We start from the raw sequence: 21,557 nt of genomic DNA, 5'->3' as shown, positions 1-21,557 counted from the left end.
AAGCCTGACCGCCACCAATTGAGTTACAGCGGAAACTTTCGGGGATTAAGATGATCGACGTGTCTAGTGAAATTGGAAAGCCCAGATGACTTTTGGTGATCTTAATTTCAATCGGAGCTTCTATGGTGCCTGTGATGAACAATTTTCGATCCTCCTAGAAAAGAGCTATATGTTTCTAGCAACCCGAAGGTCTCTGCAACTCGGATTTTACGGAACAATGTTATTTAGGCAATTTTTCAGCCAATAGGTGTTGATCTCGTAGATGCCATGATTGCAGTCAGGTAAGTTTAGTCGCGAACACGTGAATCAATCAGCTGTCAAAGTGCCCCATTACCAAGAAAACACGCCTTCAGATTCCAGGCTCCTCGTCACAATTGAAGTGGCAACTGACGTCCTATGTTGGTTGCTAACTGGACCGAACCGGAAAACGAGTGCTGAAAGTGTGGTGTTGCTGCCGAAGAGTGGTTTCATGACTGAAAAGCTGATAATATATCTCATCACTTGACCGATATCCCTTGGTTGGCATGGCTGTTCCGACAAGAATCAATTAATTATAAATCGGATATGGGAACCAACTGAGCCACGAGATTATCGTTCCGTGATATATACTATATTCAGGTCCGACGACGGTTGAAGATTGACGCAATGCTGGCATTATTCACCCTTTGAACTTTGATAAATTACATATCTGTCAACCAAAATTCGCTTGTATATTTATCAGAGCTCTGAACGGGATATCACCCAAGCATGCTTCAATTAATCCATCACTGACGCCACTATCGCCCACATGAGATAAATCAAGGGCCCTAAACTAGGTCAATTGTGGAATATAGAGGAATCGCGTTGTCTAGACTAATAACACTCCCAAGTGGAGCGAGATAACGTAAAATCAATTCATTTCTAGATATGAACCAGGACCAGTCTACTACAACATTGATGAATTCCTTCTTGACTTTGCTGCAACCCCTCATCTATTTTGCACTCAAGACAGAGAATTTTAGAATAAAATAGAAACAGAAATTGGGAGCCTACAATGCAGTCAAAGGCATGGTCTGTACATTCCTAAAGCGATGCCTCTTTGCCAACTCTTCAGAGTCTTTACCAGGCTGCAGAACAATCGGGGGTAGGGGCGGTCTTAGTCGAAGATGACTCAGAAATCGATGGCGAAGTCTTCCGCGTTATCAAAGAGGAAGATGCCTCGGTGTAGGATGACTCGGTGGAGGACAGCTTGGTGGAGGACGACTTGGTGGATGGCGACTTGGCGGAAGATCCCAGGTCTGAAGCAGTCCACCGGCTGCCATGCTTGAGTCCATTGTCCAATGTATATGTCGAGTTGTCTCCCTGAAAATTGGAGAACGTGATCACCCCGGTTTTTTCGACCTTGACCCATGCAGTTGATGAATCGTTTTCCGTGCCGCAAGTCTCCGAGCCACGCATAGGGTAGCCTGGATGAGTGCTGTTGGCGACTTTGTCCAATCCTATTCATTAGTACATTTTCCCTGATCTGCATGCCAGAAGTTTACTTCCTTGAACATTCATCTCCATCAAGTTGGCTGAAGAATGCCGAAGACCCTGTGCAGCCATGATTGTCATAGGACCATATCGCGCATTTATTATCAAAATCAATGATCTCAAGAGTGCCACCGAGGGATGCCCGTGCATAGGCAATCGTGAGAATCACGATGAGGGAGAAATGCATTTTCTTTATCGTCCGGCGAGCGTGGAATGCTTGAAGATATCTCTTGCTGCGTCCTGTGCACTACTTGCTCTTGGTTCACGAATCTGGCGTTGTCTTTTTTGTGAATTTAATCAAAAAGATAGCGGAAGCAACGACTTTTATAGACTTCTATTGAGATCCCCTGGGCTTTCGGATTGCTCGTAGGGGAGGCGAATTTTAGTATGAGTATCAGTCATCTGACCAAAGTTGAGGTGCATCAGACCACTAATTTGCAAGCATGGTCGTTTATTGAGGTCAAAATCGCATGACCAATATGCCTTGTGTTTAGAATGTGTGGCCAATCAATTCTGAAATGATAATCCCCCGAATTGTGAGGTACTTCCTTTCAACATCTCACCAGATCCCACCTCACAACTCTGCTGAAAGCCAATTACCTGTGTTATTCCTATTTCGCATCATTGTGGCTTATAATTGAGGGCCGTGTATACATGGAGGACTGTTGAGGCGAAGGAAGCATGTAGAACCCTCCATAAAGCATATCAATGGCTAGAGATGTAGCCATATCTATTACCCTTCTCCATCAGTACTATGTAATTCATGACCCTCAACTTGGTTGTAGGCTGAAAAGCTTGTTTTCGCGACCTTCAGTTTTACATCTTTCGGAACCTCGAAAGGATGTACGTCCTCAAACGATCATCATCCTAATGGGAGACTTATCTGTAAGCGCCTACAAAATATCCAAAGGGCGCTAGGCAAGGGAATCATGGATCTTCTCGAAGCAAGTCACCAGTCTAGTCCAAAAGATTATGGAACCCAAGGGGTCGTCTTTTCGAGAGTCTCTTATCTATCACGTCACTATGGGAGACTTTAATTGATCTCTGCAGGACCATTGTGTTCCATAAGATGCATCAATATAGCAAACGAACTAGTACTGTATAGCTCCGGGAGATGTAATTTTCTTTTAACCATCGCTATCAATAAACCGGTCACATTCCATTCGACGGTTGTTTCGGTGCTGGGAGCACACATCTTGACCCCGGAAACTATGCCACTTCCAAAAGCCTGCAAGTTTTCCCATAAAAAAGGTACCTCTAGGAGCTCTTGCCTGAGTCTAGGAACAAGGCTTCCATGTCGGGAAGCCTAGGTCCTTGCCATCTATCGGCCACTAGGGACCATTTGATTGTCAAGCCGGTCACTATCTAAGCTTGATCCGTGAGGAGGAATTCACATATTAAGGGGCCGGATAAACAACTCCCACTTCCCAGGAACAGTTGATGTTCTGTGAGGGTCTCACGTATCCGTAGATGAGGACAGCGTAATCAGATGAGTAGTTAATATTAAAGAAAGTTATAGTCGACTCTAGATACAAGACGTAGCGCGAGGAAGCAAAAGGAAGGTAGCTTCCTCGCGTTCAGGGGAACCCATATACACCATGTGGGTCCCGCGCAGATCATATCTCCATCCATCCTGTATACTTCATGTGTATCTCTGACAGCCGCCCCTAGAAGCGAGATTAGATACTCCAGGAACCACCTTCCCCCGCGTAGCGGCTGTGCATTTGCCTTGAACCTTGTCAGGGCACCGAACGGCAAGTCCCGCTGCGTATAAAGTGAGATAGAGGTTCTCTTTTCATATAAAGCAGGACCCATGCTTCGCCAATGCTTTGATATAGCCGAAAAAGCTCCATCGCAGATATCGCAGCGTACATGTTTAAGCCATCTTCACTTGCCGGTCATGAATCTTAGCTTAGACAACGTCTTTCGGCATATGGGCCGCGTGATGGGTGACCGACCCCTTGCACCGTGAAGCTTGTGTCTGGATGGGAGAAGACGGGAAGCGATGCGGAAACATTGTGAAGAAAGAAGACCGAGTGAATGGAGCAATATGTCTACAGGCACTTCGAGAATTCCCCTCAAGCTATTCGACAACGCACCAACTCGCCATGGGCGGGACGCTCTTGCTTTGCCCTCATTGCAGAAGCCAACGCTGCCGGCCCAGGAAGTGGGCAGAGAGCGTGATCCGTTTTGTTGGAGATGCAAGCCGACCAGGCCGAGTTGATCACCGCTCTACATCCAGAGAGCTGTAACGCCTCCGGCAAGCAACAGAAGTGGCCCTTGAGCCTTTCAATTGAGATTAACGCGGACATCCGGCTGCCGTTGAATCCGTCTACGCTGTGAGCGTTTCTTCGATCGACCAGAAGAGCACAGCTTCTTCCTGCACCACGAACCCGACAATCAACCAACGCAGCTTGTGGTACGTTCTAAAGGTACCAGCGTATTATTACTATACGTGGATGACGCCTCGACTATTGTACTGTGATGATTGAATGCTCCAACTACAACATGAAATTCAAAGACATGATTACCATTGCACTACGGCTTGTGCGTACGCCTAATCAGAGCCGTCCAAGCCTCAAGGGCATGAAACTATCCATTGAAAATTCTTCCTAGCAGAAGTGTGTAAGCTTTTCCGCATCTGTAGCTCTCTGTTTCGTGCAGTCAGTCAGCACATAATACTTCCGGGAGGAAGGCTTGCGAGGGAGTGCGGACCGCTTTTGTAAGGCCTTTCTCATGCTGCTCAGAGACTTCACCCAAGAACGCCTCTGGTGATGGGGCGGCTGATCGCCGAAAGCGTTTTCATTCGAAAGGGTCTCCAAGGACATCTGGGTCGAATCGGGTTCGGCCTGGGCCGGCATTTCTCCAGGGCACGTTGCAGCTTCTGCGTGAGCTATTGGACACGGAGAAGAGACGCTTGGTCAGTCATACTGTACGTCTTGCAGTGGAAGTGAGATGGAAATGTTGAAATGAAATCGATTGAGATTGTGAGAGACGTCTACTTAAGTTACTCCATTAGAAACTACCGTATTTACAATAATTCTGGTGAGGTATTGTACGTACAGCAGTACGTAAAAATGCCACGAACTCGCACAGTCTCGGCGTTGGGCCTATACTATCAACATGCACCTGTCAACACTCGGTTTACCACGCTTCAACTGTCCGTCGCCGCAGTACTTGCGCTAGCGTTGGCCTCAGCCTCATTAAAACTGCTTCCTGTACTTTCTGATTCCAGTTTCTTGATTTGCTTCAACACCGCATCAAGAATTGCGTCGGCCGACCCCCGATCTTGACCGTTCCCGCTGGCTGCCCGAGCCCCTAGCATCTGGTCCACTAATCTTAGGGGGAGGTCGTAAAAGATCTCTGCCAGCCTGGAAACTTGGTCAAGCTCATCGGTGGCTTGCTTCAAAGCTGCTTGAGTGGCTCTGTGGTCTAGCTCCAGTTTTGCGTGAGCTCGCTTTGCTCGAAGTGCTCGGGCGTCAAGTCTGGTGAAGGTACGGAGAAGCTCCTGCTTCTGAGTTAGAGACCATACTTCCCAAGCTGAGGCCTACATACCGAAGTATCCATCCCAAAATACGAAGAATCGGCTTTGGTCTGGGTCTGTTTGCTGTGCGAAGGTTCCATATCGACCGGCGGATACTGAAGCTAGTATGCTTAGACGGGGTATCTGTCGTTGTGTTGTGTCAGATCTGTGTAGCCACGATAATCTTTTTATATTGCTTCATGCCAGCGCGACCATCTGGCTGTCTTGGAAACTCAGCACGTGAGACCATCGGGGTCAGATGTTAAAAGGGATAAACGTTGGCAATCGCGTGGGTGTTAAGGTTACTCAGTCAGCACTCGCTTAACACTAATGCCCGATGTCGTTCTCATTAATGTCCATCACCGTTATTGCGCATTGAGAATATCATCCGAGGGAATTCTCTTTGCGAAGGATCAAGTGAATAGTCAAATGCGGAAGAACACTAGGCAAATTTGAGGATGACTTGCTTCACACTGTAGCATATGTATATAAAACCCATAGTATAGGTCATGAATCAAAATCAAATTTAGATGGTTGAATTATTTTTGCAGTTTTTTACATATGGGTGGCTTTTGCATATGGGTGGCGGACCCTCGGTATGCGAGGGTCTGTAATAAATGGTAATTTATGAAAGGGGCCGGTTAATATGCGTGAGCGACACCTTGATTTACATAGTGCATGCAAGTGCTTCGAGGATTTTTTGCAGGTAGTAAGGGCTCAATACCTTTAGGCCGTGGATTCTTCCATAATGCTGTCAACAGCTTCAGCGGCTTCTGTAACCAGCGCTCCAGTTTCCTCACCCAAAATCCCCTTTTCTGTACTTAAAGCCCGCAACCTATCGCCCCACAATCGCCACCGCTCCCGTGTCAACCCGTCCTCTCTCGGCCATAGTTCCGTCTTGTCATCTAACGCCGCTGCCCAGTGATGCCGCAGCTCCTCGTGGTCTGCCTCCCATAGTGCCCGGCCCCCATCCCGCATCCAGATCGCTGCTACTCGAACATCCAGCGCCCACATCTGCTCCGGCGTTATCCTGTGCGCTTTTGGTTGGCCGGATTGGGGTCCCTGGCTCTCCAGCACATCGCGGCATGCATAGAAGACCCATATAGGATGCACCTCGCTCTTACCCTTGGTCGCTTTGAGCAACGCGGCCGAGAAACCGCAGAAGCGGAGGAAGTACTTGTCACCGCTGTTGATTAAAGTACTGGCAGTGGAGTTGTCTTTCACACTCGATTCACGCACACCGTCCCAATCGCGCCAGGCCTCAAGAATGTCATGCACGTCGCGCCACTGCGCGCCGAAGCGCGGCAGTGTCTGCCACTGTAGTTTTCCATCGACCCCGGTGTAGCTACGGAGTCGTCGCTCCGCATCGGATCTCGAGGGTACGTTGTTAGGCTGCGTCGGTGGCTGCGCGCGGAGCGCGTCGAGGAGGGCTAAGTGAGGGTCGTGTGAAGTTGAAGAGGTGACGACGGCCGTAAAAAAGGCGTCCCAGAGCGTCCAAAGCGCGTGAGCGGGGTCCGGAGAGGCAGTAATAGAGGTGACAAGGTGGACGGCTGTTTCGTCTAGCGCTGGCACTGGCGCTGAGGAAAGGTTGGTGGTGAGAAGGGCTTGAATGGGCGTGGTGAAGGGATTCGGGGGGCTGCTGCCCGGGACATCGAGAATGGTTGTCATTTTGCATACAACTCTTTTCTACCAGCGGGAGATTGTGGAAATGATACTGGCTTTGAATTGCGGTCTTGGGCGTCTTTATGCTGTTTTCGCCAAGATGAAGTGCGTAGAGGTAAATGACGTCACATTACTTAGGGCCTCAATCCGACCCCTGTACAATGACTCACCTGCGCGCAGCTGCCTGTTCTATGGACGAATCAGACAGCTCTGCCAGTTGTTGGATACTCAGACCGTCCGGCCCCAGGTGAGGCATATTGCTTTTCTGATCAAAATCTTGTTTTCGCTCACGATGCAATTTTTTGATTGAGCATATCTTCAATCCTTCTTACATCATTGCCTATGGCTTTACAATGAGATGATGCTGTGCTGACCTCCACAACCAATCTCATGGCTGCATCACGCATAGCGGCTACGATCTACATTATAGTACGAAACTCTGCCGAGTTCAGATGTGCGCTGAATGGGACTAGTGAGAAGCTCTGAGAGTTTCTCTGTTAGGTGTCGTGGGACATCTTGCGCTGCATTCGAAAGGTATCGTCTGGTCAAGGAAGTTATCGACCAAGTCGCTGACCACTGCAGTATTGTCCATTCGGAACCAGTCGAGGCATGTCTTTTCTATATTGATAACGCCTGGTGGCTGGTGGTCGAAGTGGTCGGCCGTCGGTTTGCGCCAAAGAGAGGTCTGGCGGATTGGGGTCCTGTCCACCTCTATATCAAGGCGTAGTAAGTTCGAATCCTATAGCCGCCAAATTCTTGTTCCTCGGGGGGTAAGGATGACCACGTCGGAGGAGGGGAGGCTTAGATATCGCCCAGTGTATGGGAGAGTTTAGGGGGGTAGAGTTTAGGGGGGTAATGGAGCATAGTTCTCATTCATGCCTCTCCCTTCGCATACTCTATGCTAAGTGTGGCACTGAATTCCCTAAGGTTTTTGAAACTTTTCCTTAGGGCCCGCGTTACCCCGGTGGAGCGGTACGGAATTGTGATTAGTGCGATCCCACACATAAGGAGAGCACCGCCTGTATCTAAGCCGGAGAAAGTCTGCATAGCGCCTAACATGACAAGAGGGAAGCTCCACCAGACTATAATAGATCACATCATCATCATCATATTGATAACGCCAAGATGGTCATCTGAAAGGGTACTACACAGCTAGATCTGGGAACGACCCTATGAGGGCCTGAGTCTTCTCTTGACTCTCAAACTCATGTAAAAGCTGAGGTCACCACTAGCGATTTATCAGCAAGGCAGTTCCTAGTTACCTTCCAGGGCTAGGTTACATTTCACATTTTCTTGGCGGGGGTATAGTCGACACTTGGACCCTCCTTAGCACATGGAAAATAGTTGGGGTACGCTCCGAGATTCATGCACAGGCTGGTCGTCGTCGTTCATCGTGATGTCAGAGTCCAGTTACATTGAATGGCGTTGTATGTCAAGTTATAATTCATCCGCCAGATGTTCCGTCGAAAGGTATAAATAGGCCTCTTCCGGTCGTTTATTTGCACTTTCTATAAACCAACGCTTTCATCTATCATCTCAAGTCACCCTTCGTCCAGCTACTACATTCCTCGTCTCGGAACTTCCACCCACTATGCAGCTGTCGCTTTCCACTTTCTTGACCTTGGGCCTTGCCCTTGTGCAGACCTCTTCTGCTGCCCCGGCACCCGTCAGTGCTCTGAGCAAGCGAACCGTTGACAATCTTCCCCCAAGTGACCAGTTCATAACTTGCCCGGGATACCGCTATAGCCGCGCCCAAGTTGAAACAGCTATCCAGCGAGGCATCACCAACACACCGACTAATGGGCCCCAACCGGGTATGTATCCTTTATCTCGTCATGTTATCCTATTCACGACTAACCCCGCCCACTCCTATTCCAGGCGGCTACCCCCACGTCTTCGGCAATAACCGCAAGCTAAAGTTCTCCGACGCATGCGCGGGTAAGAAGTTGTATGAGTTCCCCATTCTGCACGGGGACAGTGTCTACGGTGGCGGTGATGCCGGCGCCGACCGGGTTGTGTTTTATCTCTACACTTCCAACCCAGACACGGACCCAACGGAGAATGGTGCGTATTGCGGTGTTATGACCCATGACGGTGCGGTTAGGAATGAGTTTGCGCTGTGCCCGTCGAAAGATTAAACGACGGAGTGACGGTTCCAGCAGACAGTTCAATGCCACGACTGAATGGAGATTTGGAACTCCGCTGGGTAAAGATCTACTCGCTACAGATGGAAGTCGATGAAGTTGGCGGTTATAGTATTTCACAGTAAATGCTATTGGTGGATATTTCGCTCACTAGAATATGAAAGAAATTTTTTTATCTTGGAACCATGAAAATGCTTATTTCGCCACTAAGCTTTAGGCCTACTCGCGGGTGCTACCAAGAAGCCAACTGACCCATGACCTGCGAGGGAACTAGAGACAATCTATCAGTACACGCACTGTCTTCCGAAAACAAAATCAATTAGGCTAGGGTGTTTTGTCGATTCGGAGGATTTCAGTACTGTAACATTCTTTCCTTGTTGCATTTTGATAAAGAAGCCCCCAGTTTTGGGCATTGCACTAGATAGTCGAATACAGATAGTGCACTGGACAAAGTGTGTACTAGACAGTCCTGATGCGGTACAATATGGCTTCTCGATAGTCTCCAAGCAACTCATAGATATTGATATGTCCCTGCGAAAGAGCAGCATCCGGATCTTGATGTGCCGCCGAGGCCCGGGCATTTAGATGATGAATGGGGAATGGGGCTACGATGACGAGGTTCTTGGTGAAGAACGTCGTGATTTATGCTGGTTGCACCCAGGAATAGCATACGGTCAGCGACCACTTCCCGAGCAGTCGAGTGTCTTGCAGTCTGCCCAAGAGGTTTTGATTCGCCGTCAGAAGACTAGTCTCCGAGGAGTGCGGAGCTAGGGCTTGGCATAGAGGAAGGGGGTTTGGGGCGCTTCAAGAAACAAGCGGGGAAGATCTGTCGAACTGAGGGGTGGTATTTTACCACTAAGGACAGGGTTATTCATCAAGTACCCATTCTGTCCCTGTCTCTGTATGGTAAACGGGGTACGCTCGGCATACCAGCGTCGTAACACGCTAGGAACGACTCCTGAGATCTGATAACGCTTCAACAGCAAGATCCAGATAGAACAACATCAATGCATCTCAAGGGGACACCTCAATACTAGCACATACCAGTATCTGTCAATCCGACAAGATCAGTTATCATCGGATCAATAGCGTTCCGCGCGTAACCGACTCGCAAAGTTCACTGACCAACCCCAATGTGCCTGACCCTGAAGCGACGCCGAACAGGTTCGGGGGACGGCATGTGCATCTCCACATGAAAGAAATCTCTTTTTCTTCTGCTTTCTTTGTTCCCTTATAGAAATCCGGCTCGATGGGGCCGCTACAGTGGTGTAACATTAGTATTTGACCTCGAGTACTTCGAGATCCTGACCGCTCCTTGTACCGCCCACCATATTAGGCTACTAGACTTCACGTGTAAAGACACGCTAATATGGCCAACGCATTTACTGTACTTGCTCCGTTATTTCCTTTATTTCTCAGCTTCAGGATGCCTCCTGTATGTGGAAAAAGGGATCAAAAGCATATTCATCTGATAATATGCCCTAACAGGGTGGTTGATTGTATCAAATATGAAAGGGTGGCATACAGCCTACACCCTTATTTGTATTGAACAAGACTAAGGCGCAGGGTACCCTTCCCTTCCTTTCTTCTCAAATGAAGTTTTTTGAAGGTTTTAATGGGGCCCGTCACAACCGCGATCACATAGTCACTGACACCATTGGTGATGGTTGCCATCGAGTGGGAGTAGACCTCGTAAAAAACATTTAGAGGGCCGCCCTCATCCGCCCTCATTTGCATAAAAAATGTCGACCTTTCCTCATTTAGATGCATTATACTGCTGATTCATCACCTTAAATTACTGTTGTCTAACAGTGTTTTGCTTTACAAGTTAACTTTTCTCTTCATTTGTATATGAACATTAAGGAACTTTAAGAAATTCAGTTGTGTTATAAGTAGTGAAAGTAGGTAATGATCATATTCAGGCTTTAAGTCAGTTGATGTCCTACAGTTATTGGTAAGTCGGGTGGTTTGGGATTTTGAACGATCATGTTGCAGACATATATATTTTTACATCATATACGTGCTACATGCTCTATGCCTTAAGAACAAGCATTTCAATTTTCAATTTTTCGACTTAGCCCTTAAATGCGATAGAATAATTGTTGGATATAATGAATAGTGACATGATTTATTTTAGGAAGATTATAAAGAATTATTATATATTTGTTTCGAATATAGGGGACTTCTTTGCTCATTTTCTACTAGGGGGGGGGGTGAATTGAACCCAGCAGCGAGGGCGGATTGGCAATGTGAGTGAGGGCCGCCCTCCAAAAAAAGCGGGCCGCTCGAGAGCCGCCCTCCTATTTCGAGGGCTGGTCGAGGGCGGCCCGCGAGCGGCTCTCATAATCTAACCAATTGGAAGAGGGATCTCGAGGAAAGGTGGGGGTATTTTATGGCACGTTTAATAAACTAAGAAGCCGAGTCTTACGATATTTCACTAATTCAATTAACTTAGCCCTGAAGGACTTCTTTAGTATGTGTCTTCAAGCTCTCTCATCCAATCTTCTTGACATGTTCCCTAAATTCCCAGTTGGTTAACAATGTCACAAATTTCGCAGTTCTCCGATATCTATCCATCATCTATATATGATGGTGATATAGCCGACCCTCTTCTCTCCTTTCCGAATGAGCAATTCCCACCCCCCGACTTTTCTAAAGGCCAGCACACACTCGACTCAGCGTCAAACTCTGGGTTTCTTACCCCAATACCTCCTCCCCTGATTGCGCCTTCACTTCAGCGTGTTGGTCCTGGTCGATCAACAGCTTATATTCTATACGCCGATATGTCGAAAGATGACTTTGTCGACTGGTAGCTGAATACTGATTTTGGAAAGAAAAAGCGACTGAACTGGAATGGCAATCGGAAAGCAACCTGTTGGGAGCGATTCGATCAAGTTGCTGATGCTAAAACCGGTAAACCAGGGGCAATGTGCCGTCAATGCCAAAAAGTCCTTGATCATCCAGCAAATGGGCGGTATGGAACAACCGCCCTTCATCGGCATTTAGCTGGTCCAACTTGTCGCAAATCTACTAGCCAGAAGACTAATATAAAAGGGTTACTTGCAAATGCTGTATGTACTAAGCATCCTATATTTACACTATTCACTAATCAATTCCTAATCAATAGGCACAGAACGCACCAAAAAAGTCAACAGTCTTCACACAGGAAGCATGGGAACAGAAGCTTTTACAACTTCTTGCCCTATCACGTCTCCCCTTCCGGTTTATCGAACATCCAGAATTTCGGGAGCTTATTGCCTTTGCCCGACTTGCCCCTACACAGCCGGAGATTCCTTCTGCGATAACAATTCGGTCTCGGCTACGGGGTTATGTTCAAGAACAGCAGCAGTCTATCCTACAGAAGCTTCCTCCTAATGCAAAGCTTTCACTCGCATTGGATTGCTGGACATCTCCATTTCAACAGGCCTTTATGGCCGTCACTGGCTATTTTCTTGACCAGGATTGGGACTATCGAGAGATCCTTCTTGGATTTGAACCTTTATCTGGATCTCACTCAGGCGTGAATCTAAGTGAGGTGGTTTTAAAGCTCCTTCAGCAGCATAGCATTACAGATCGAGTACTTGCAGTAACTACTGATAATGCATCAAACAACACCACTATGATGTCGAGCATCCAAGAATCATTGCGGTCCCTTGAACTCAATAATGGTTCTACAATTGTTCGGGTTCCTTGTATTGCCCATATTATTCAGCTTAGTCTGAAGGACCTTCTTGGCAAGATAAAGGCAATTCCAAAGAATGAGAGTACGGAAATAGATTGGTCCGATGATCGTGTCCGATCTCTTCGTGCTAGGCAACAGAAGGGAGAGATCATCGATACACTTAATAAGGTATGCCCCTATTATTATACTTTTCTAATATACTAACTCTTCTTATATAGGTCCGAAACCTAGCTATCTATATCAATGCAAGCCCACAACGGCGGGAGTCATTTTACAACCTTCAGAATGAAGAGCCAAAGCTTGTTCCAATCCAGGATGTCCGAACTCGCTGAAATTCCACATTTCTAATGCTCCGACGTGCTAAACGGCTCCAATCAACCTTCGATGAGTTTTGTTCTCAGTATGGTCAAGACCATTTCGCGTTAAGTAAAGAAGAATGGCGACAGATCGAATATCTGCTTTGGATCACCCAGCCTTTCTTCAAATTCACAACTCTCCTTTCAAAGACAAAGGATGTTAGTATTCATCTCATCTTTAGTATCTATAACAAACTCTTCACCCACCTTGAAAAGTCGAAAAGTGCGTTAAGACGGAAGAAGGTTGCCTGGAAGCAGCTTATGCTTGCCTCTCTTGAAGCGGCAGAGAAGAAGCTTTCGTACTATTATGGGATGACTGACACAATTGATAACAATATCTACGCAATCGGTACTATTCTCTCGCCGCAACAGAAGCTCCAGTTCTTTGAAGGGAAGGACTGGGATGATCCAGATAATGACTGGCGTGCAATCTATCGAGCAAGTCTTGAAGACTACTTCCAATCTTATAAGCGACGCCATTCGGATGCGCAATCAACATCAAGAGCCCAATTATCTACTGTGACTATTTCAGAGCTTGAGATGGAATGCGTGGCAGAGGAGTCCCAGTCCCTAGTATCTGGTGAATATGATGAGCTAAAGGAATACCTTGATAGCGGTAAGTGGGTGAAATCTTTCTATCAACTAGCTTATATTAAGTTTAAGTCTAGGAATTGTACGAACTCCTACCTGTGTTTTCTGGAAGGATCATCAGCATCAATTCCCTGCTCTTGCAAACCTTGCACGCGATGTGCTTTCTATACCTGCTACAGGAGCAGGTGTTGAGCGCCTCTTTAATTCCGCCCGTGATGTCTGCCACTACCGGCGAGGTTCTCTTAACCCATCAACAATTCAAGATCTAATGATGTTGATGTGCACATCAAGGTTTGAGATTGAAGAGGGTCGACGAGCGTTGATCAATGAATATCTCTCACATGAAGAGATACAGGCAAACCAGGAGGAGAAGAATACGGATACTTATCTCCTTGAACCTATTAGTGATGATGACGAGGGTGATAATGAGGTCAATGAGGATAATGTTTCAGCGGTTCTTAATACTGGTCAGCCTATGGCTGTTAGGGCCCAATCGAAACGGCGACAGCGCGATTCATCGGAGCTAGAAGAAGGACAGCATGAAGAGGAGGGTGAGCCTAATCTACCAAATACGCAGAGTCGGAGTTCAGGAAGGGTTCGGAAGCGTTCAAGGCTTCTTGATGGATATGAAGTTGAAACTCCATAGAAATGGTGTATATAATATAGATCCTCAAATTGAGTCTAATCTTTTGAACTTTAATAAAGCCGTGCTGCTACTGATTCAGTGACTTTCTGAAATCCTAAGCTGTAACTCAAATACTCAATAATACAGCTCAAATTTGCATATTTTATGCAATTATCGGATTGACCATGTTTGTCATGTTTGTCGGCCCTCGAAATGTTTCGAGGGCGGCCCTCTGAGGGCATGTAAAAGACGTGCCCGACCCGCGGGCGGTTATGAGGTCTACTTTAACCTGTTGTCATGCTTTGTACTGTATCCGGCCGATTGGAGATATCGATGACTCTGTATTTTCATTACCCCTATAACTAGCTATTTATGGGTCCATTCCAGTTACATAAACTATGCCGACGGATCATCTAACTTATAGAGCGGGTTCCATGCAGTATTCGTAAGGTAATTGCGACACCTATAGTCTGCCTCGGAATGCACCCGGGAATAGGGTACAAAAGACACGAAACAGTGCAGTGTATGCGGAGGGAAATGCGGAATATTGTTGGGAGTTCGGCGGAAGGTGGAGGAATATGCCTAGGGATGCGGAGAGGACCGCGCCGAAGATGCGGAGGGAGAGGCGGAGGTATTGGGTGTTTGGTGCGGAGGATGCGGAAGACGGAGGAATACGCCGAGATAAGTGGATAGGGACCGCGCGGAGGGCGCGGAGGATGCGGAGGGAGGTAAGTTGTCCCGCGATTTTGCCTTATAAAATCTTTCCACGCCCCTCGTCTCCTCTACGCTATCTCCATTTACATTCTTTCCATCTGCCATCTCTCTACCCTTCGAAAGCAAATTGTGCGAGACGACTGATTCATAATCATGCGACCGAGGCCTCGTGGAGGCACGCGGGCGTCTTGCAATAATTGCCGCCAAAAGAAACGGAAATGCAATCTTTCATCTCGACTCAAGGATGGAGAAGAAAAATGCTCAAGATGTGCTGCAAAAGAACGCGAATGCTACATTGGAAGCCCGAATTCTGCTTGCCCCTCCAAGCGTCAGCGCTTAGAGCACACCACCTCGAGCAGTTTGCCAGATGAGAGGCTCGCCCCCGACGAAACGAATCTACCAAGCACGCTGCCCCAGCTACCGTTTCACGGCGAAACTCCCACAGCAGAGTCCCAAGAAGACCCTGGCGCTCTCACAGAGCGCCGCAATTATCCTCCATCTTTGTCGTCAGAAGGCACAGCTGCTACCTTTTCACTGGATGATGAGCTCAGTGCTGGGTGTTCGACCGACCTTTCCGAACTCAACTCGCAGGGGTCATCGTTCCTCCATCGTGTCTTCATCGGTGCTCCTCGAGCCCAATCTTCGGACACTGCGCCGCTGGCTGCGCAACGTTCAGATTCCCAAAGCGATGACTCACCAGCTCCTGAAAGGCCGACAACCACTGTGGTGATCCCAAAGGCCCCTCATTTCAATATCAGATCAGTTGCCTTCAATTCAGCGACAGGCGATTTCGAAGTTTATTTGACTGGTTCTGCAGGAGCCTTTTATCGACGTCTCTTGGCGATATGTGAGCTCAGCATACTCGATTTCATAGAGTCGCTGCATGCGTACTTTGATTTTCCGGCACTCTATCGTCCCTTCATTCCAGAGGATGCGTTTTGGCAAGATTTTCGTGCAGGTCGTTGTGGTCCAGTCCTTCTCCTAGCCATTGCCTGTCGTGGTATACCATGCACAGGGGTGAAAAACAAAGAGGAGAAGCAGCGGCACCTCGCCAAAATGTTTAGAGCAGAGTTTATGAAGGCTATGACCTCCAAAGTTCGCACCAGTCCGGTCTGCCTTGATGTTCTAGAGGGGATGGCCCTTATGGTCGATTTCAATTATGGCAACGCACACACACCCGCAGATCACTCCTGGAATTTGTTCATGACACACGATGCCCTCGTCTTGTTGACTTTGCAGTCTCGAAAACGCTGCCCGGGAGCCTTGGATCCTTCGGCATCCTTTGCAAGTGCTGACGAGCGTTTTACACTTCTTTATTGGGACGTGTTTGGCCTAGATGCTTTCGAATGCCTCGATGACAAGAGCATGTCTCTTATTTCAGATGATGCGTTTACTTTGACTGAGGATCTTCTAAATCATGAAGCCGGAAGCTATCTCGATGCCATGCTCAGCTTGTGTATTATTGCGCGTCGGATTGCCGGGAAGCTGTGTAGCGCCACCGCCAGAGCCGCCGGTATCGCATGTGAAGATATTACCGTACTCCACGAGCAGCTTTCCCATTGGCGCTACGACACCCTGCCGGTGGAGTTGCAAAGACCAATAGACAGAGAGAACGAATTTCCTGCAGAGGATCGCACTACCAGAGAATATACTCCTATCCCAGTGGGCAGAAAGGTTCGTCTGCAACGAGCAATACTATGGGCACTTGAGATCCATTGTTATCTGCAAATCGACGACTGTGTTGCCCAGTATGGCTTGAAGAATGGAAATTCAATTCAGGCGGAAATATTCAGTCTCAAGTGTCTGCAGGTTGTCATGGAAGCGGTCAACATGGCCAATACAATTAAGGAGTACCGTCCTGGGGATCAATATTCGGAAAAGCTCTTGGTTGATCTTGCACCATCCATACTGCGAAATGTTTGTGCCGGCTTGTGTTGCTGGGTTTGTTCGCGCGGCATGGAATCTTTGGAGTTACACGAACCACAAGTTCCAGACATTCCTTCATTTTCCCATGAAGGCATACTTCAAACTCTTGGAAAAGACGCTGAAGCCCAGCGGAGGGCAGATTACGTAGAACTTGCGAAGACATTCCGGGATTCCGTAGCCGCGGCTTCGTCGCACAGAGACACAAAGCAGATACTCGAGCACCTCGATGATCAGATCGCCCCTTTACAGGATGTCTGATGCCGAAGCGCATGTTCAGCTGTTATGATATTCGAATGTCTATGAGGAATGGGGTCTCCCTTGAGGCCACGCTGGAGCCCGGAGAGAATGTTACAGTACTATTGTTGTCTTAGACGGGCCATGTAATTATGTATTTTTTACTGGTTGATTTGCGCGACGTAGCTCTGGAGATTTAATTTCATATGGATGCGCTACCGGACCTGCTGATGGCTGAAAGTGGATCACCATCCCATACCATAAGCAAACTATGTGAACATATTTCCGTTTATCTCCTGAATACTAGAGCTGATGTTAAATGAGGCCCATGCAACCGACAGTGAAGTTTCGTTGGGTTTGGGTGAGGGCTAGCGCGCCGGATCTTCTTATATCATGTGTGGCACAACTGAGGTTAACCCACAAAGATATACTTGCAGTCAGGTTTGTGACAAAAGTGCAAGTGCCGCATCAGCACCACGCACAACTGCCTCGCTCTTTGTGAAACATTTGCTGATGGATGCAATTTTCTCTCCCTCTAGCCAGACACAGATGTTGTAAAGCCCATCATCCGTTTGTGTCTGTTGTAGTTCAGAGGTATGAATTGAGTTGTTATTTCCGAGGGATACATGAGCCTATATATACAACAATGAGCCAAGTTGATTAGAAATCAACTTAGTCGTCTATATAGACACTTCGGAGCTAATTCCGACGGTACGGCTTGGTTCCTGATCTGCACCAGCCTCATATCACAACAGTGTCATTTGAAAATCTGATCTCCGGCTGCCAAGGATGCGATCCAGAGCGTTCTTGGGGTGCCGTAGGAGAACCGCCTGCCCCACAAAACGCCCAAGATAAGCTATCAGATTAATTCTTTCCAAAAATTGCTCACATGCATCTATACAGCCTCCGGTATCTATAAAGATTGCTCCGATGGTGCTCTCGATAATATCGGAGTAGAACTTGGGTGGTGCCAATTGAGCGAGCGTGGCCCAGGGATACGAAACATCATTGTTTAGATTCCGCTTGATCTTATCACGGAGTATTCGATACCGCTCGCTGCATGAAGCCTGAGATTTGATGATTTCTGGAGCATCGTGACGCATGAACATCCACAAAGAAGTATTTTTCGACAGAATGCTCGTTTCGAAATCATCCAGTATCGAACTTGGCTTCGAACAGTGTGGCTCGGTCAAGGTGAGCTCCATGCAAAGGAAGGCTAAGAAGTCGGCATTGACCGTGGCAGCTCGAAGCTCCGTCATTTGACCTTCCGCAAGTTTGGGGTGCCGATTGTACAGGTTCTTTGAAACAAGAAAGTCAAGAACGGCATCTCCCAGAAACTCAAGCCGCTGATAAGACCCAGTTGTGTTGTCTCTTTGCCATGATGGGTGTGTGAGTGCTTCCCAAATCAGAGCCCGGTTTTGGAACTTGAAGGCAAGCAACAGGTCAATCTTCTCTTCTAAGTGGATCGGAAAGGTGTGGTCTTCTGTTTGTGTGCATTCTGACTCGGTTGAGATGTTGGAAAGTTCCGGGAGAAATATGCCAAGAAGCTGCTGGGAGAGCGATATTCCACCACATTCGTAGGCAGCTGCGGTGAGCGCTTCGACCACGTCCGCGAAAACCTTCCTAGGAAGTGTTCTATTTTGATATTGATTCAAGATTGGTGAAAATATAGGATGCTTTTGTGTGATAAATTCAGTACAGATAAACCTTTCTAGATGAGCACTTGCGGCTGCGCACGTTAGCCTCTCATTCGAGACGAGTTGGTCCTTAAAGCTTGACAGATAACCTTCGTGCCACAAAGGATATTGAGAAAAGGCATGTACAGCGACCACACATTTAAGGATAGAGTCACCCCAAAATTCCAGCCGCTGGTAATTGCTGGGCCATTGAGAAGAAGGAGCTGTGATTGCGTCTTTGAGATAGCTGGAGCCGATCATAGGCAGATCTTTGAACATCTTGACTTGTATTTCACTTGCCATCAGGTGTTGATGCAGAAGCTGTATGATTGGCGGGATTGCGAGGCTGGCCAGACTCAGCTCCCAAGGCAGGAAATCAAGTGTGCATTCCGTGGCCGCTACACGGATTGTATTGAACGACTCGGAGTCGCGTGGGGTTCTGTGAGATAATGAACCTCGCTCAAGCAGATTTTTCCTCTTTCCAAATCTTCGGCATTCAATAAGAAGCCCCTCAGGATCTGGCCTCCGAATCCATCTCACAAAAACATGGGGAGTAAAATGAAGGCTAGGGCTGCGGATAAAACCTGATGGCGCAAGAACCGGTATTTTATTTCGGCCCCCACGGATAGCGATGGATCCTTGGTTGACACTGAGCCATTCTTCTAAATCTTGCAAAGGAAGGTCTGGGGTAAAAAAGGGCAAAAAGTCTGGATACTGTTCTCGTGCAGAACTTGCGTGCGTCGATTGGAAGAGTAGGGTCGTTATCTCCCGCATGAGGCATCTGGAGAACGGTGAAACTGCAGTTTCGATATTGAAAGGGTGCAAGGTAACAGTGATTGTGGTTTGATCATCCCAATAAAGATCTAGATCTTCCTTCACCGGCAGCTTGACAGGCGTAAAAAGCGCCATTGTAAGTTCCGGTCGGTCTTTCCCGTTCGCGGCGAAATTGATGCGGCACTTGTACAGCATTCTTTCTGTCCAAAGCCCCGGGATGCCTCTCCAAAAGTTGATCAGATTTTCCACTTGGGGGAGCTCTGCCAGAATAGCTGTTTCCTGGATCTCACTAGTCGATGGATTGTTCGAAAATAAAGGAAGAAGATGGTCATCTATGAGATCTTGACCATGCAAGACACGCATAGCCTGAAAGGCGGCATCTTGTCGGGCGGACTGCTTTGTTCCCCACCAATGGTGACCATCTACTATCCGTAGAGAACGGTCGATGCCGCTCGGCAGATAGACCGTTGATTGTGTCAGACCTTCATCATTCTTCTTGTAGGAAAATGTGGGATGGGTTTCGCCAAGTGTTTCGCTTCGCAAGGTTGTGCAAAAATGATGCAGATGAGGTATGGCATTCTCGCTGGTCAGCAGGGCACTGTAAATAAAGTTTTCTTACGTTAGCTTGCACACAAACAATTTCGAGAGATGACAAACAAACCCTGTGTGTAACCGTAGTTGCAGAAAGACCTCGTCCGATTCTGTGTCGTCCACCTCTAACCCCTGATGGCTTCGTTTATGGTCCAAACATATACCCTGCATCTGAAGTTCGAGGTCGCTATATTGCTTTGAAGACGCGGAAATTGTTTGTACATCTTTTGCTTCCATGACAGCAAATTCGGAAAGGCCCTGTCGTGCTCGACCTCGGCGCTGTATGAACGATGTAATATTGTCCGGGGTATCAAATGAAATGACAAGGTGGCATGCTGGACGATCAATACCTTCTTCTAGCACGCTGGTAGCAATAATAAGATTCTTCAGGCCGCTGCGGAACTGTAGAATCACGTCTTCGTTCCTTTCAACAGACAAAGACTCACATCGAACAGAGCTGCTCACACAGGGCGCGCATCGGAACGCACTTTGCGTCAATGGGTGGGCATTAAGCAGCGCCGCTAGGACATAAGCGGTTACTCTTTCTCGAACGAAAATGACACCCGAAAATTCTGCGTGGCCTCTTGCTCTTAAAAATGATAGGAGCCGTTTTACTTTATCAGAAATGCTGCCAGTCGACTGTAGGTGGACATCAACACCTTCCACAATACTGTTCAGTGCAGCTCTCAAAGCTATAAATCTTTGATTACATGACGGAGCGGAGGAAGTGTTTTCGTGTTCAGTAATCTGTTGGGCAACCTGCTGAAGACTCTTTGTCAAGAAGTGTCGTAAAGCCCACGCACCTAGATGATACCAAATAGCACGCGCTTTCGAAGGGATCTTAGAGAGTTCACTAGGGATGCTATAACCTTCGATTTTGCCGTGTTCACGTAAATGGATGACCGTCCCTTCCAGTGTGTCCAGATAGGAAGGCGGGACCACTGTGCCACAGTTACTTTGGATGAAGAGGATCTTAGTAAGATTTCGATAAGGAACGTTCTTCGTCAGTTCTTGATGCTGAACCAACGGGGCTCGACAGGTTGCATTCAGGTTTTGCTCGAGCTCCCTTAAGAATCGTTAGTTGCATTTCTGTTCAGCATGTCACAGCTTTGCGCACGGGATTTTAGCTACATCAACTGAGGCTGTGAGGCCAAGGATGCTGGGAAGGGTTGACTTCTCTGGCCTAGCCGCATGGGCCGCGTGATAGAAATCGCGCATGATGCGGTTTCCTGGATGTGATTTCATACAGTGATGAGCTTGTATCTTGTCAGCTTGATGAGTAAGGTCTTGATCTTTTCATTTCGCACCCTCATCAAACACAATCAGAGCCAGTTGGTGCAGTAGTACAAAGCCGTGTGTGAGTGCATCACAAAGGACGGCATAAGTAGAAAAGACGACTTTTACTCCCTGAAGGGCCGTGTCCCAAATCTTTTGATTGCGCCAACAGTCGACACCGTCATCCCCCGTTAGCATTCTCATGCTAACTGCGGGCATATATTGCGATATATACTGCAACTGTTGGCTACATAAGACTTTGGTCGGTACCA

General features: G+C 47.6%; 7 protein-coding genes across 7 annotated transcripts; 3 read left to right on the top strand and 4 right to left on the bottom strand.

Annotated features, from left to right (window-relative positions):
* Positions 1 to 1,098: 1,098 nt before the first annotated feature.
* N7508_007390 (uncharacterized protein) lies at positions 1,099 to 1,584 on the bottom strand (the record flags this gene model as incomplete). The annotated part of the gene is made up of 2 exons (XM_058465454.1): positions 1,099 to 1,478; positions 1,524 to 1,584. 2 exons carry the CDS (start codon positions 1,582 to 1,584, stop codon positions 1,099 to 1,101), a joined length of 441 nt encoding a protein of 146 aa, XP_058317856.1.
* A 3,082-nt stretch (positions 1,585 to 4,666) lies between these two features.
* N7508_007389 (uncharacterized protein) lies at positions 4,667 to 5,136 on the bottom strand (the record flags this gene model as incomplete). The annotated part of the gene is made up of 2 exons (XM_058465453.1): positions 4,667 to 5,020; positions 5,068 to 5,136. The coding sequence occupies 2 exons, from the start codon at positions 5,134 to 5,136 to the stop codon at positions 4,667 to 4,669; spliced, it is 423 nt and encodes a 140-aa protein (XP_058317855.1).
* Positions 5,137 to 5,761: 625 nt separating this feature from the next.
* On the bottom strand, positions 5,762 to 6,703 carry N7508_007388 (DUF3632 domain-containing protein; the record flags this gene model as incomplete). Its single annotated transcript, XM_058465452.1, has 1 exon — positions 5,762 to 6,703. One exon carries the CDS (start codon positions 6,701 to 6,703, stop codon positions 5,762 to 5,764), a length of 942 nt encoding a protein of 313 aa, XP_058317854.1.
* Positions 6,704 to 8,288: 1,585 nt separating this feature from the next.
* On the top strand, positions 8,289 to 8,835 carry N7508_007387 (uncharacterized protein; the record flags this gene model as incomplete). Its single annotated transcript, XM_058465451.1, has 2 exons — positions 8,289 to 8,511; positions 8,576 to 8,835. 2 exons carry the CDS (start codon positions 8,289 to 8,291, stop codon positions 8,833 to 8,835), a joined length of 483 nt encoding a protein of 160 aa, XP_058317853.1.
* A 594-nt stretch (positions 8,836 to 9,429) lies between these two features.
* N7508_007386 (uncharacterized protein) lies at positions 9,430 to 9,612 on the top strand (the record flags this gene model as incomplete). The annotated part of the gene is made up of 1 exon (XM_058465450.1): positions 9,430 to 9,612. The coding sequence occupies one exon, from the start codon at positions 9,430 to 9,432 to the stop codon at positions 9,610 to 9,612; it is 183 nt and encodes a 60-aa protein (XP_058317852.1).
* A 5,350-nt stretch (positions 9,613 to 14,962) lies between these two features.
* On the top strand, positions 14,963 to 16,993 carry N7508_007385 (Zn(II)2Cys6 transcription factor; the record flags this gene model as incomplete). The annotated part of the gene is made up of 1 exon (XM_058465449.1): positions 14,963 to 16,993. One exon carries the CDS (start codon positions 14,963 to 14,965, stop codon positions 16,991 to 16,993), a length of 2,031 nt encoding a protein of 676 aa, XP_058317851.1.
* A 291-nt stretch (positions 16,994 to 17,284) lies between these two features.
* On the bottom strand, positions 17,285 to 21,228 carry N7508_007384 (ATP-dependent helicase dcl2; the record flags this gene model as incomplete). Its single annotated transcript, XM_058465448.1, has 4 exons — positions 17,285 to 17,337; positions 17,859 to 20,017; positions 20,081 to 21,076; positions 21,128 to 21,228. 4 exons carry the CDS (start codon positions 21,226 to 21,228, stop codon positions 17,285 to 17,287), a joined length of 3,309 nt encoding a protein of 1,102 aa, XP_058317850.1.
* Between the last annotated feature and the right edge of the window lie 329 nt (positions 21,229 to 21,557).

The sequence above is a fragment of the Penicillium antarcticum genome (assembly GCF_028974205.1).
Source record: "Penicillium antarcticum strain IBT 31339 chromosome Unknown utg000007l_segment0_segment0, whole genome shotgun sequence".
Taxonomy (NCBI): domain Eukaryota; kingdom Fungi; phylum Ascomycota; class Eurotiomycetes; order Eurotiales; family Aspergillaceae; genus Penicillium; species Penicillium antarcticum.
This window is presented reverse-complemented; position numbering and strand designations above follow the sequence as displayed.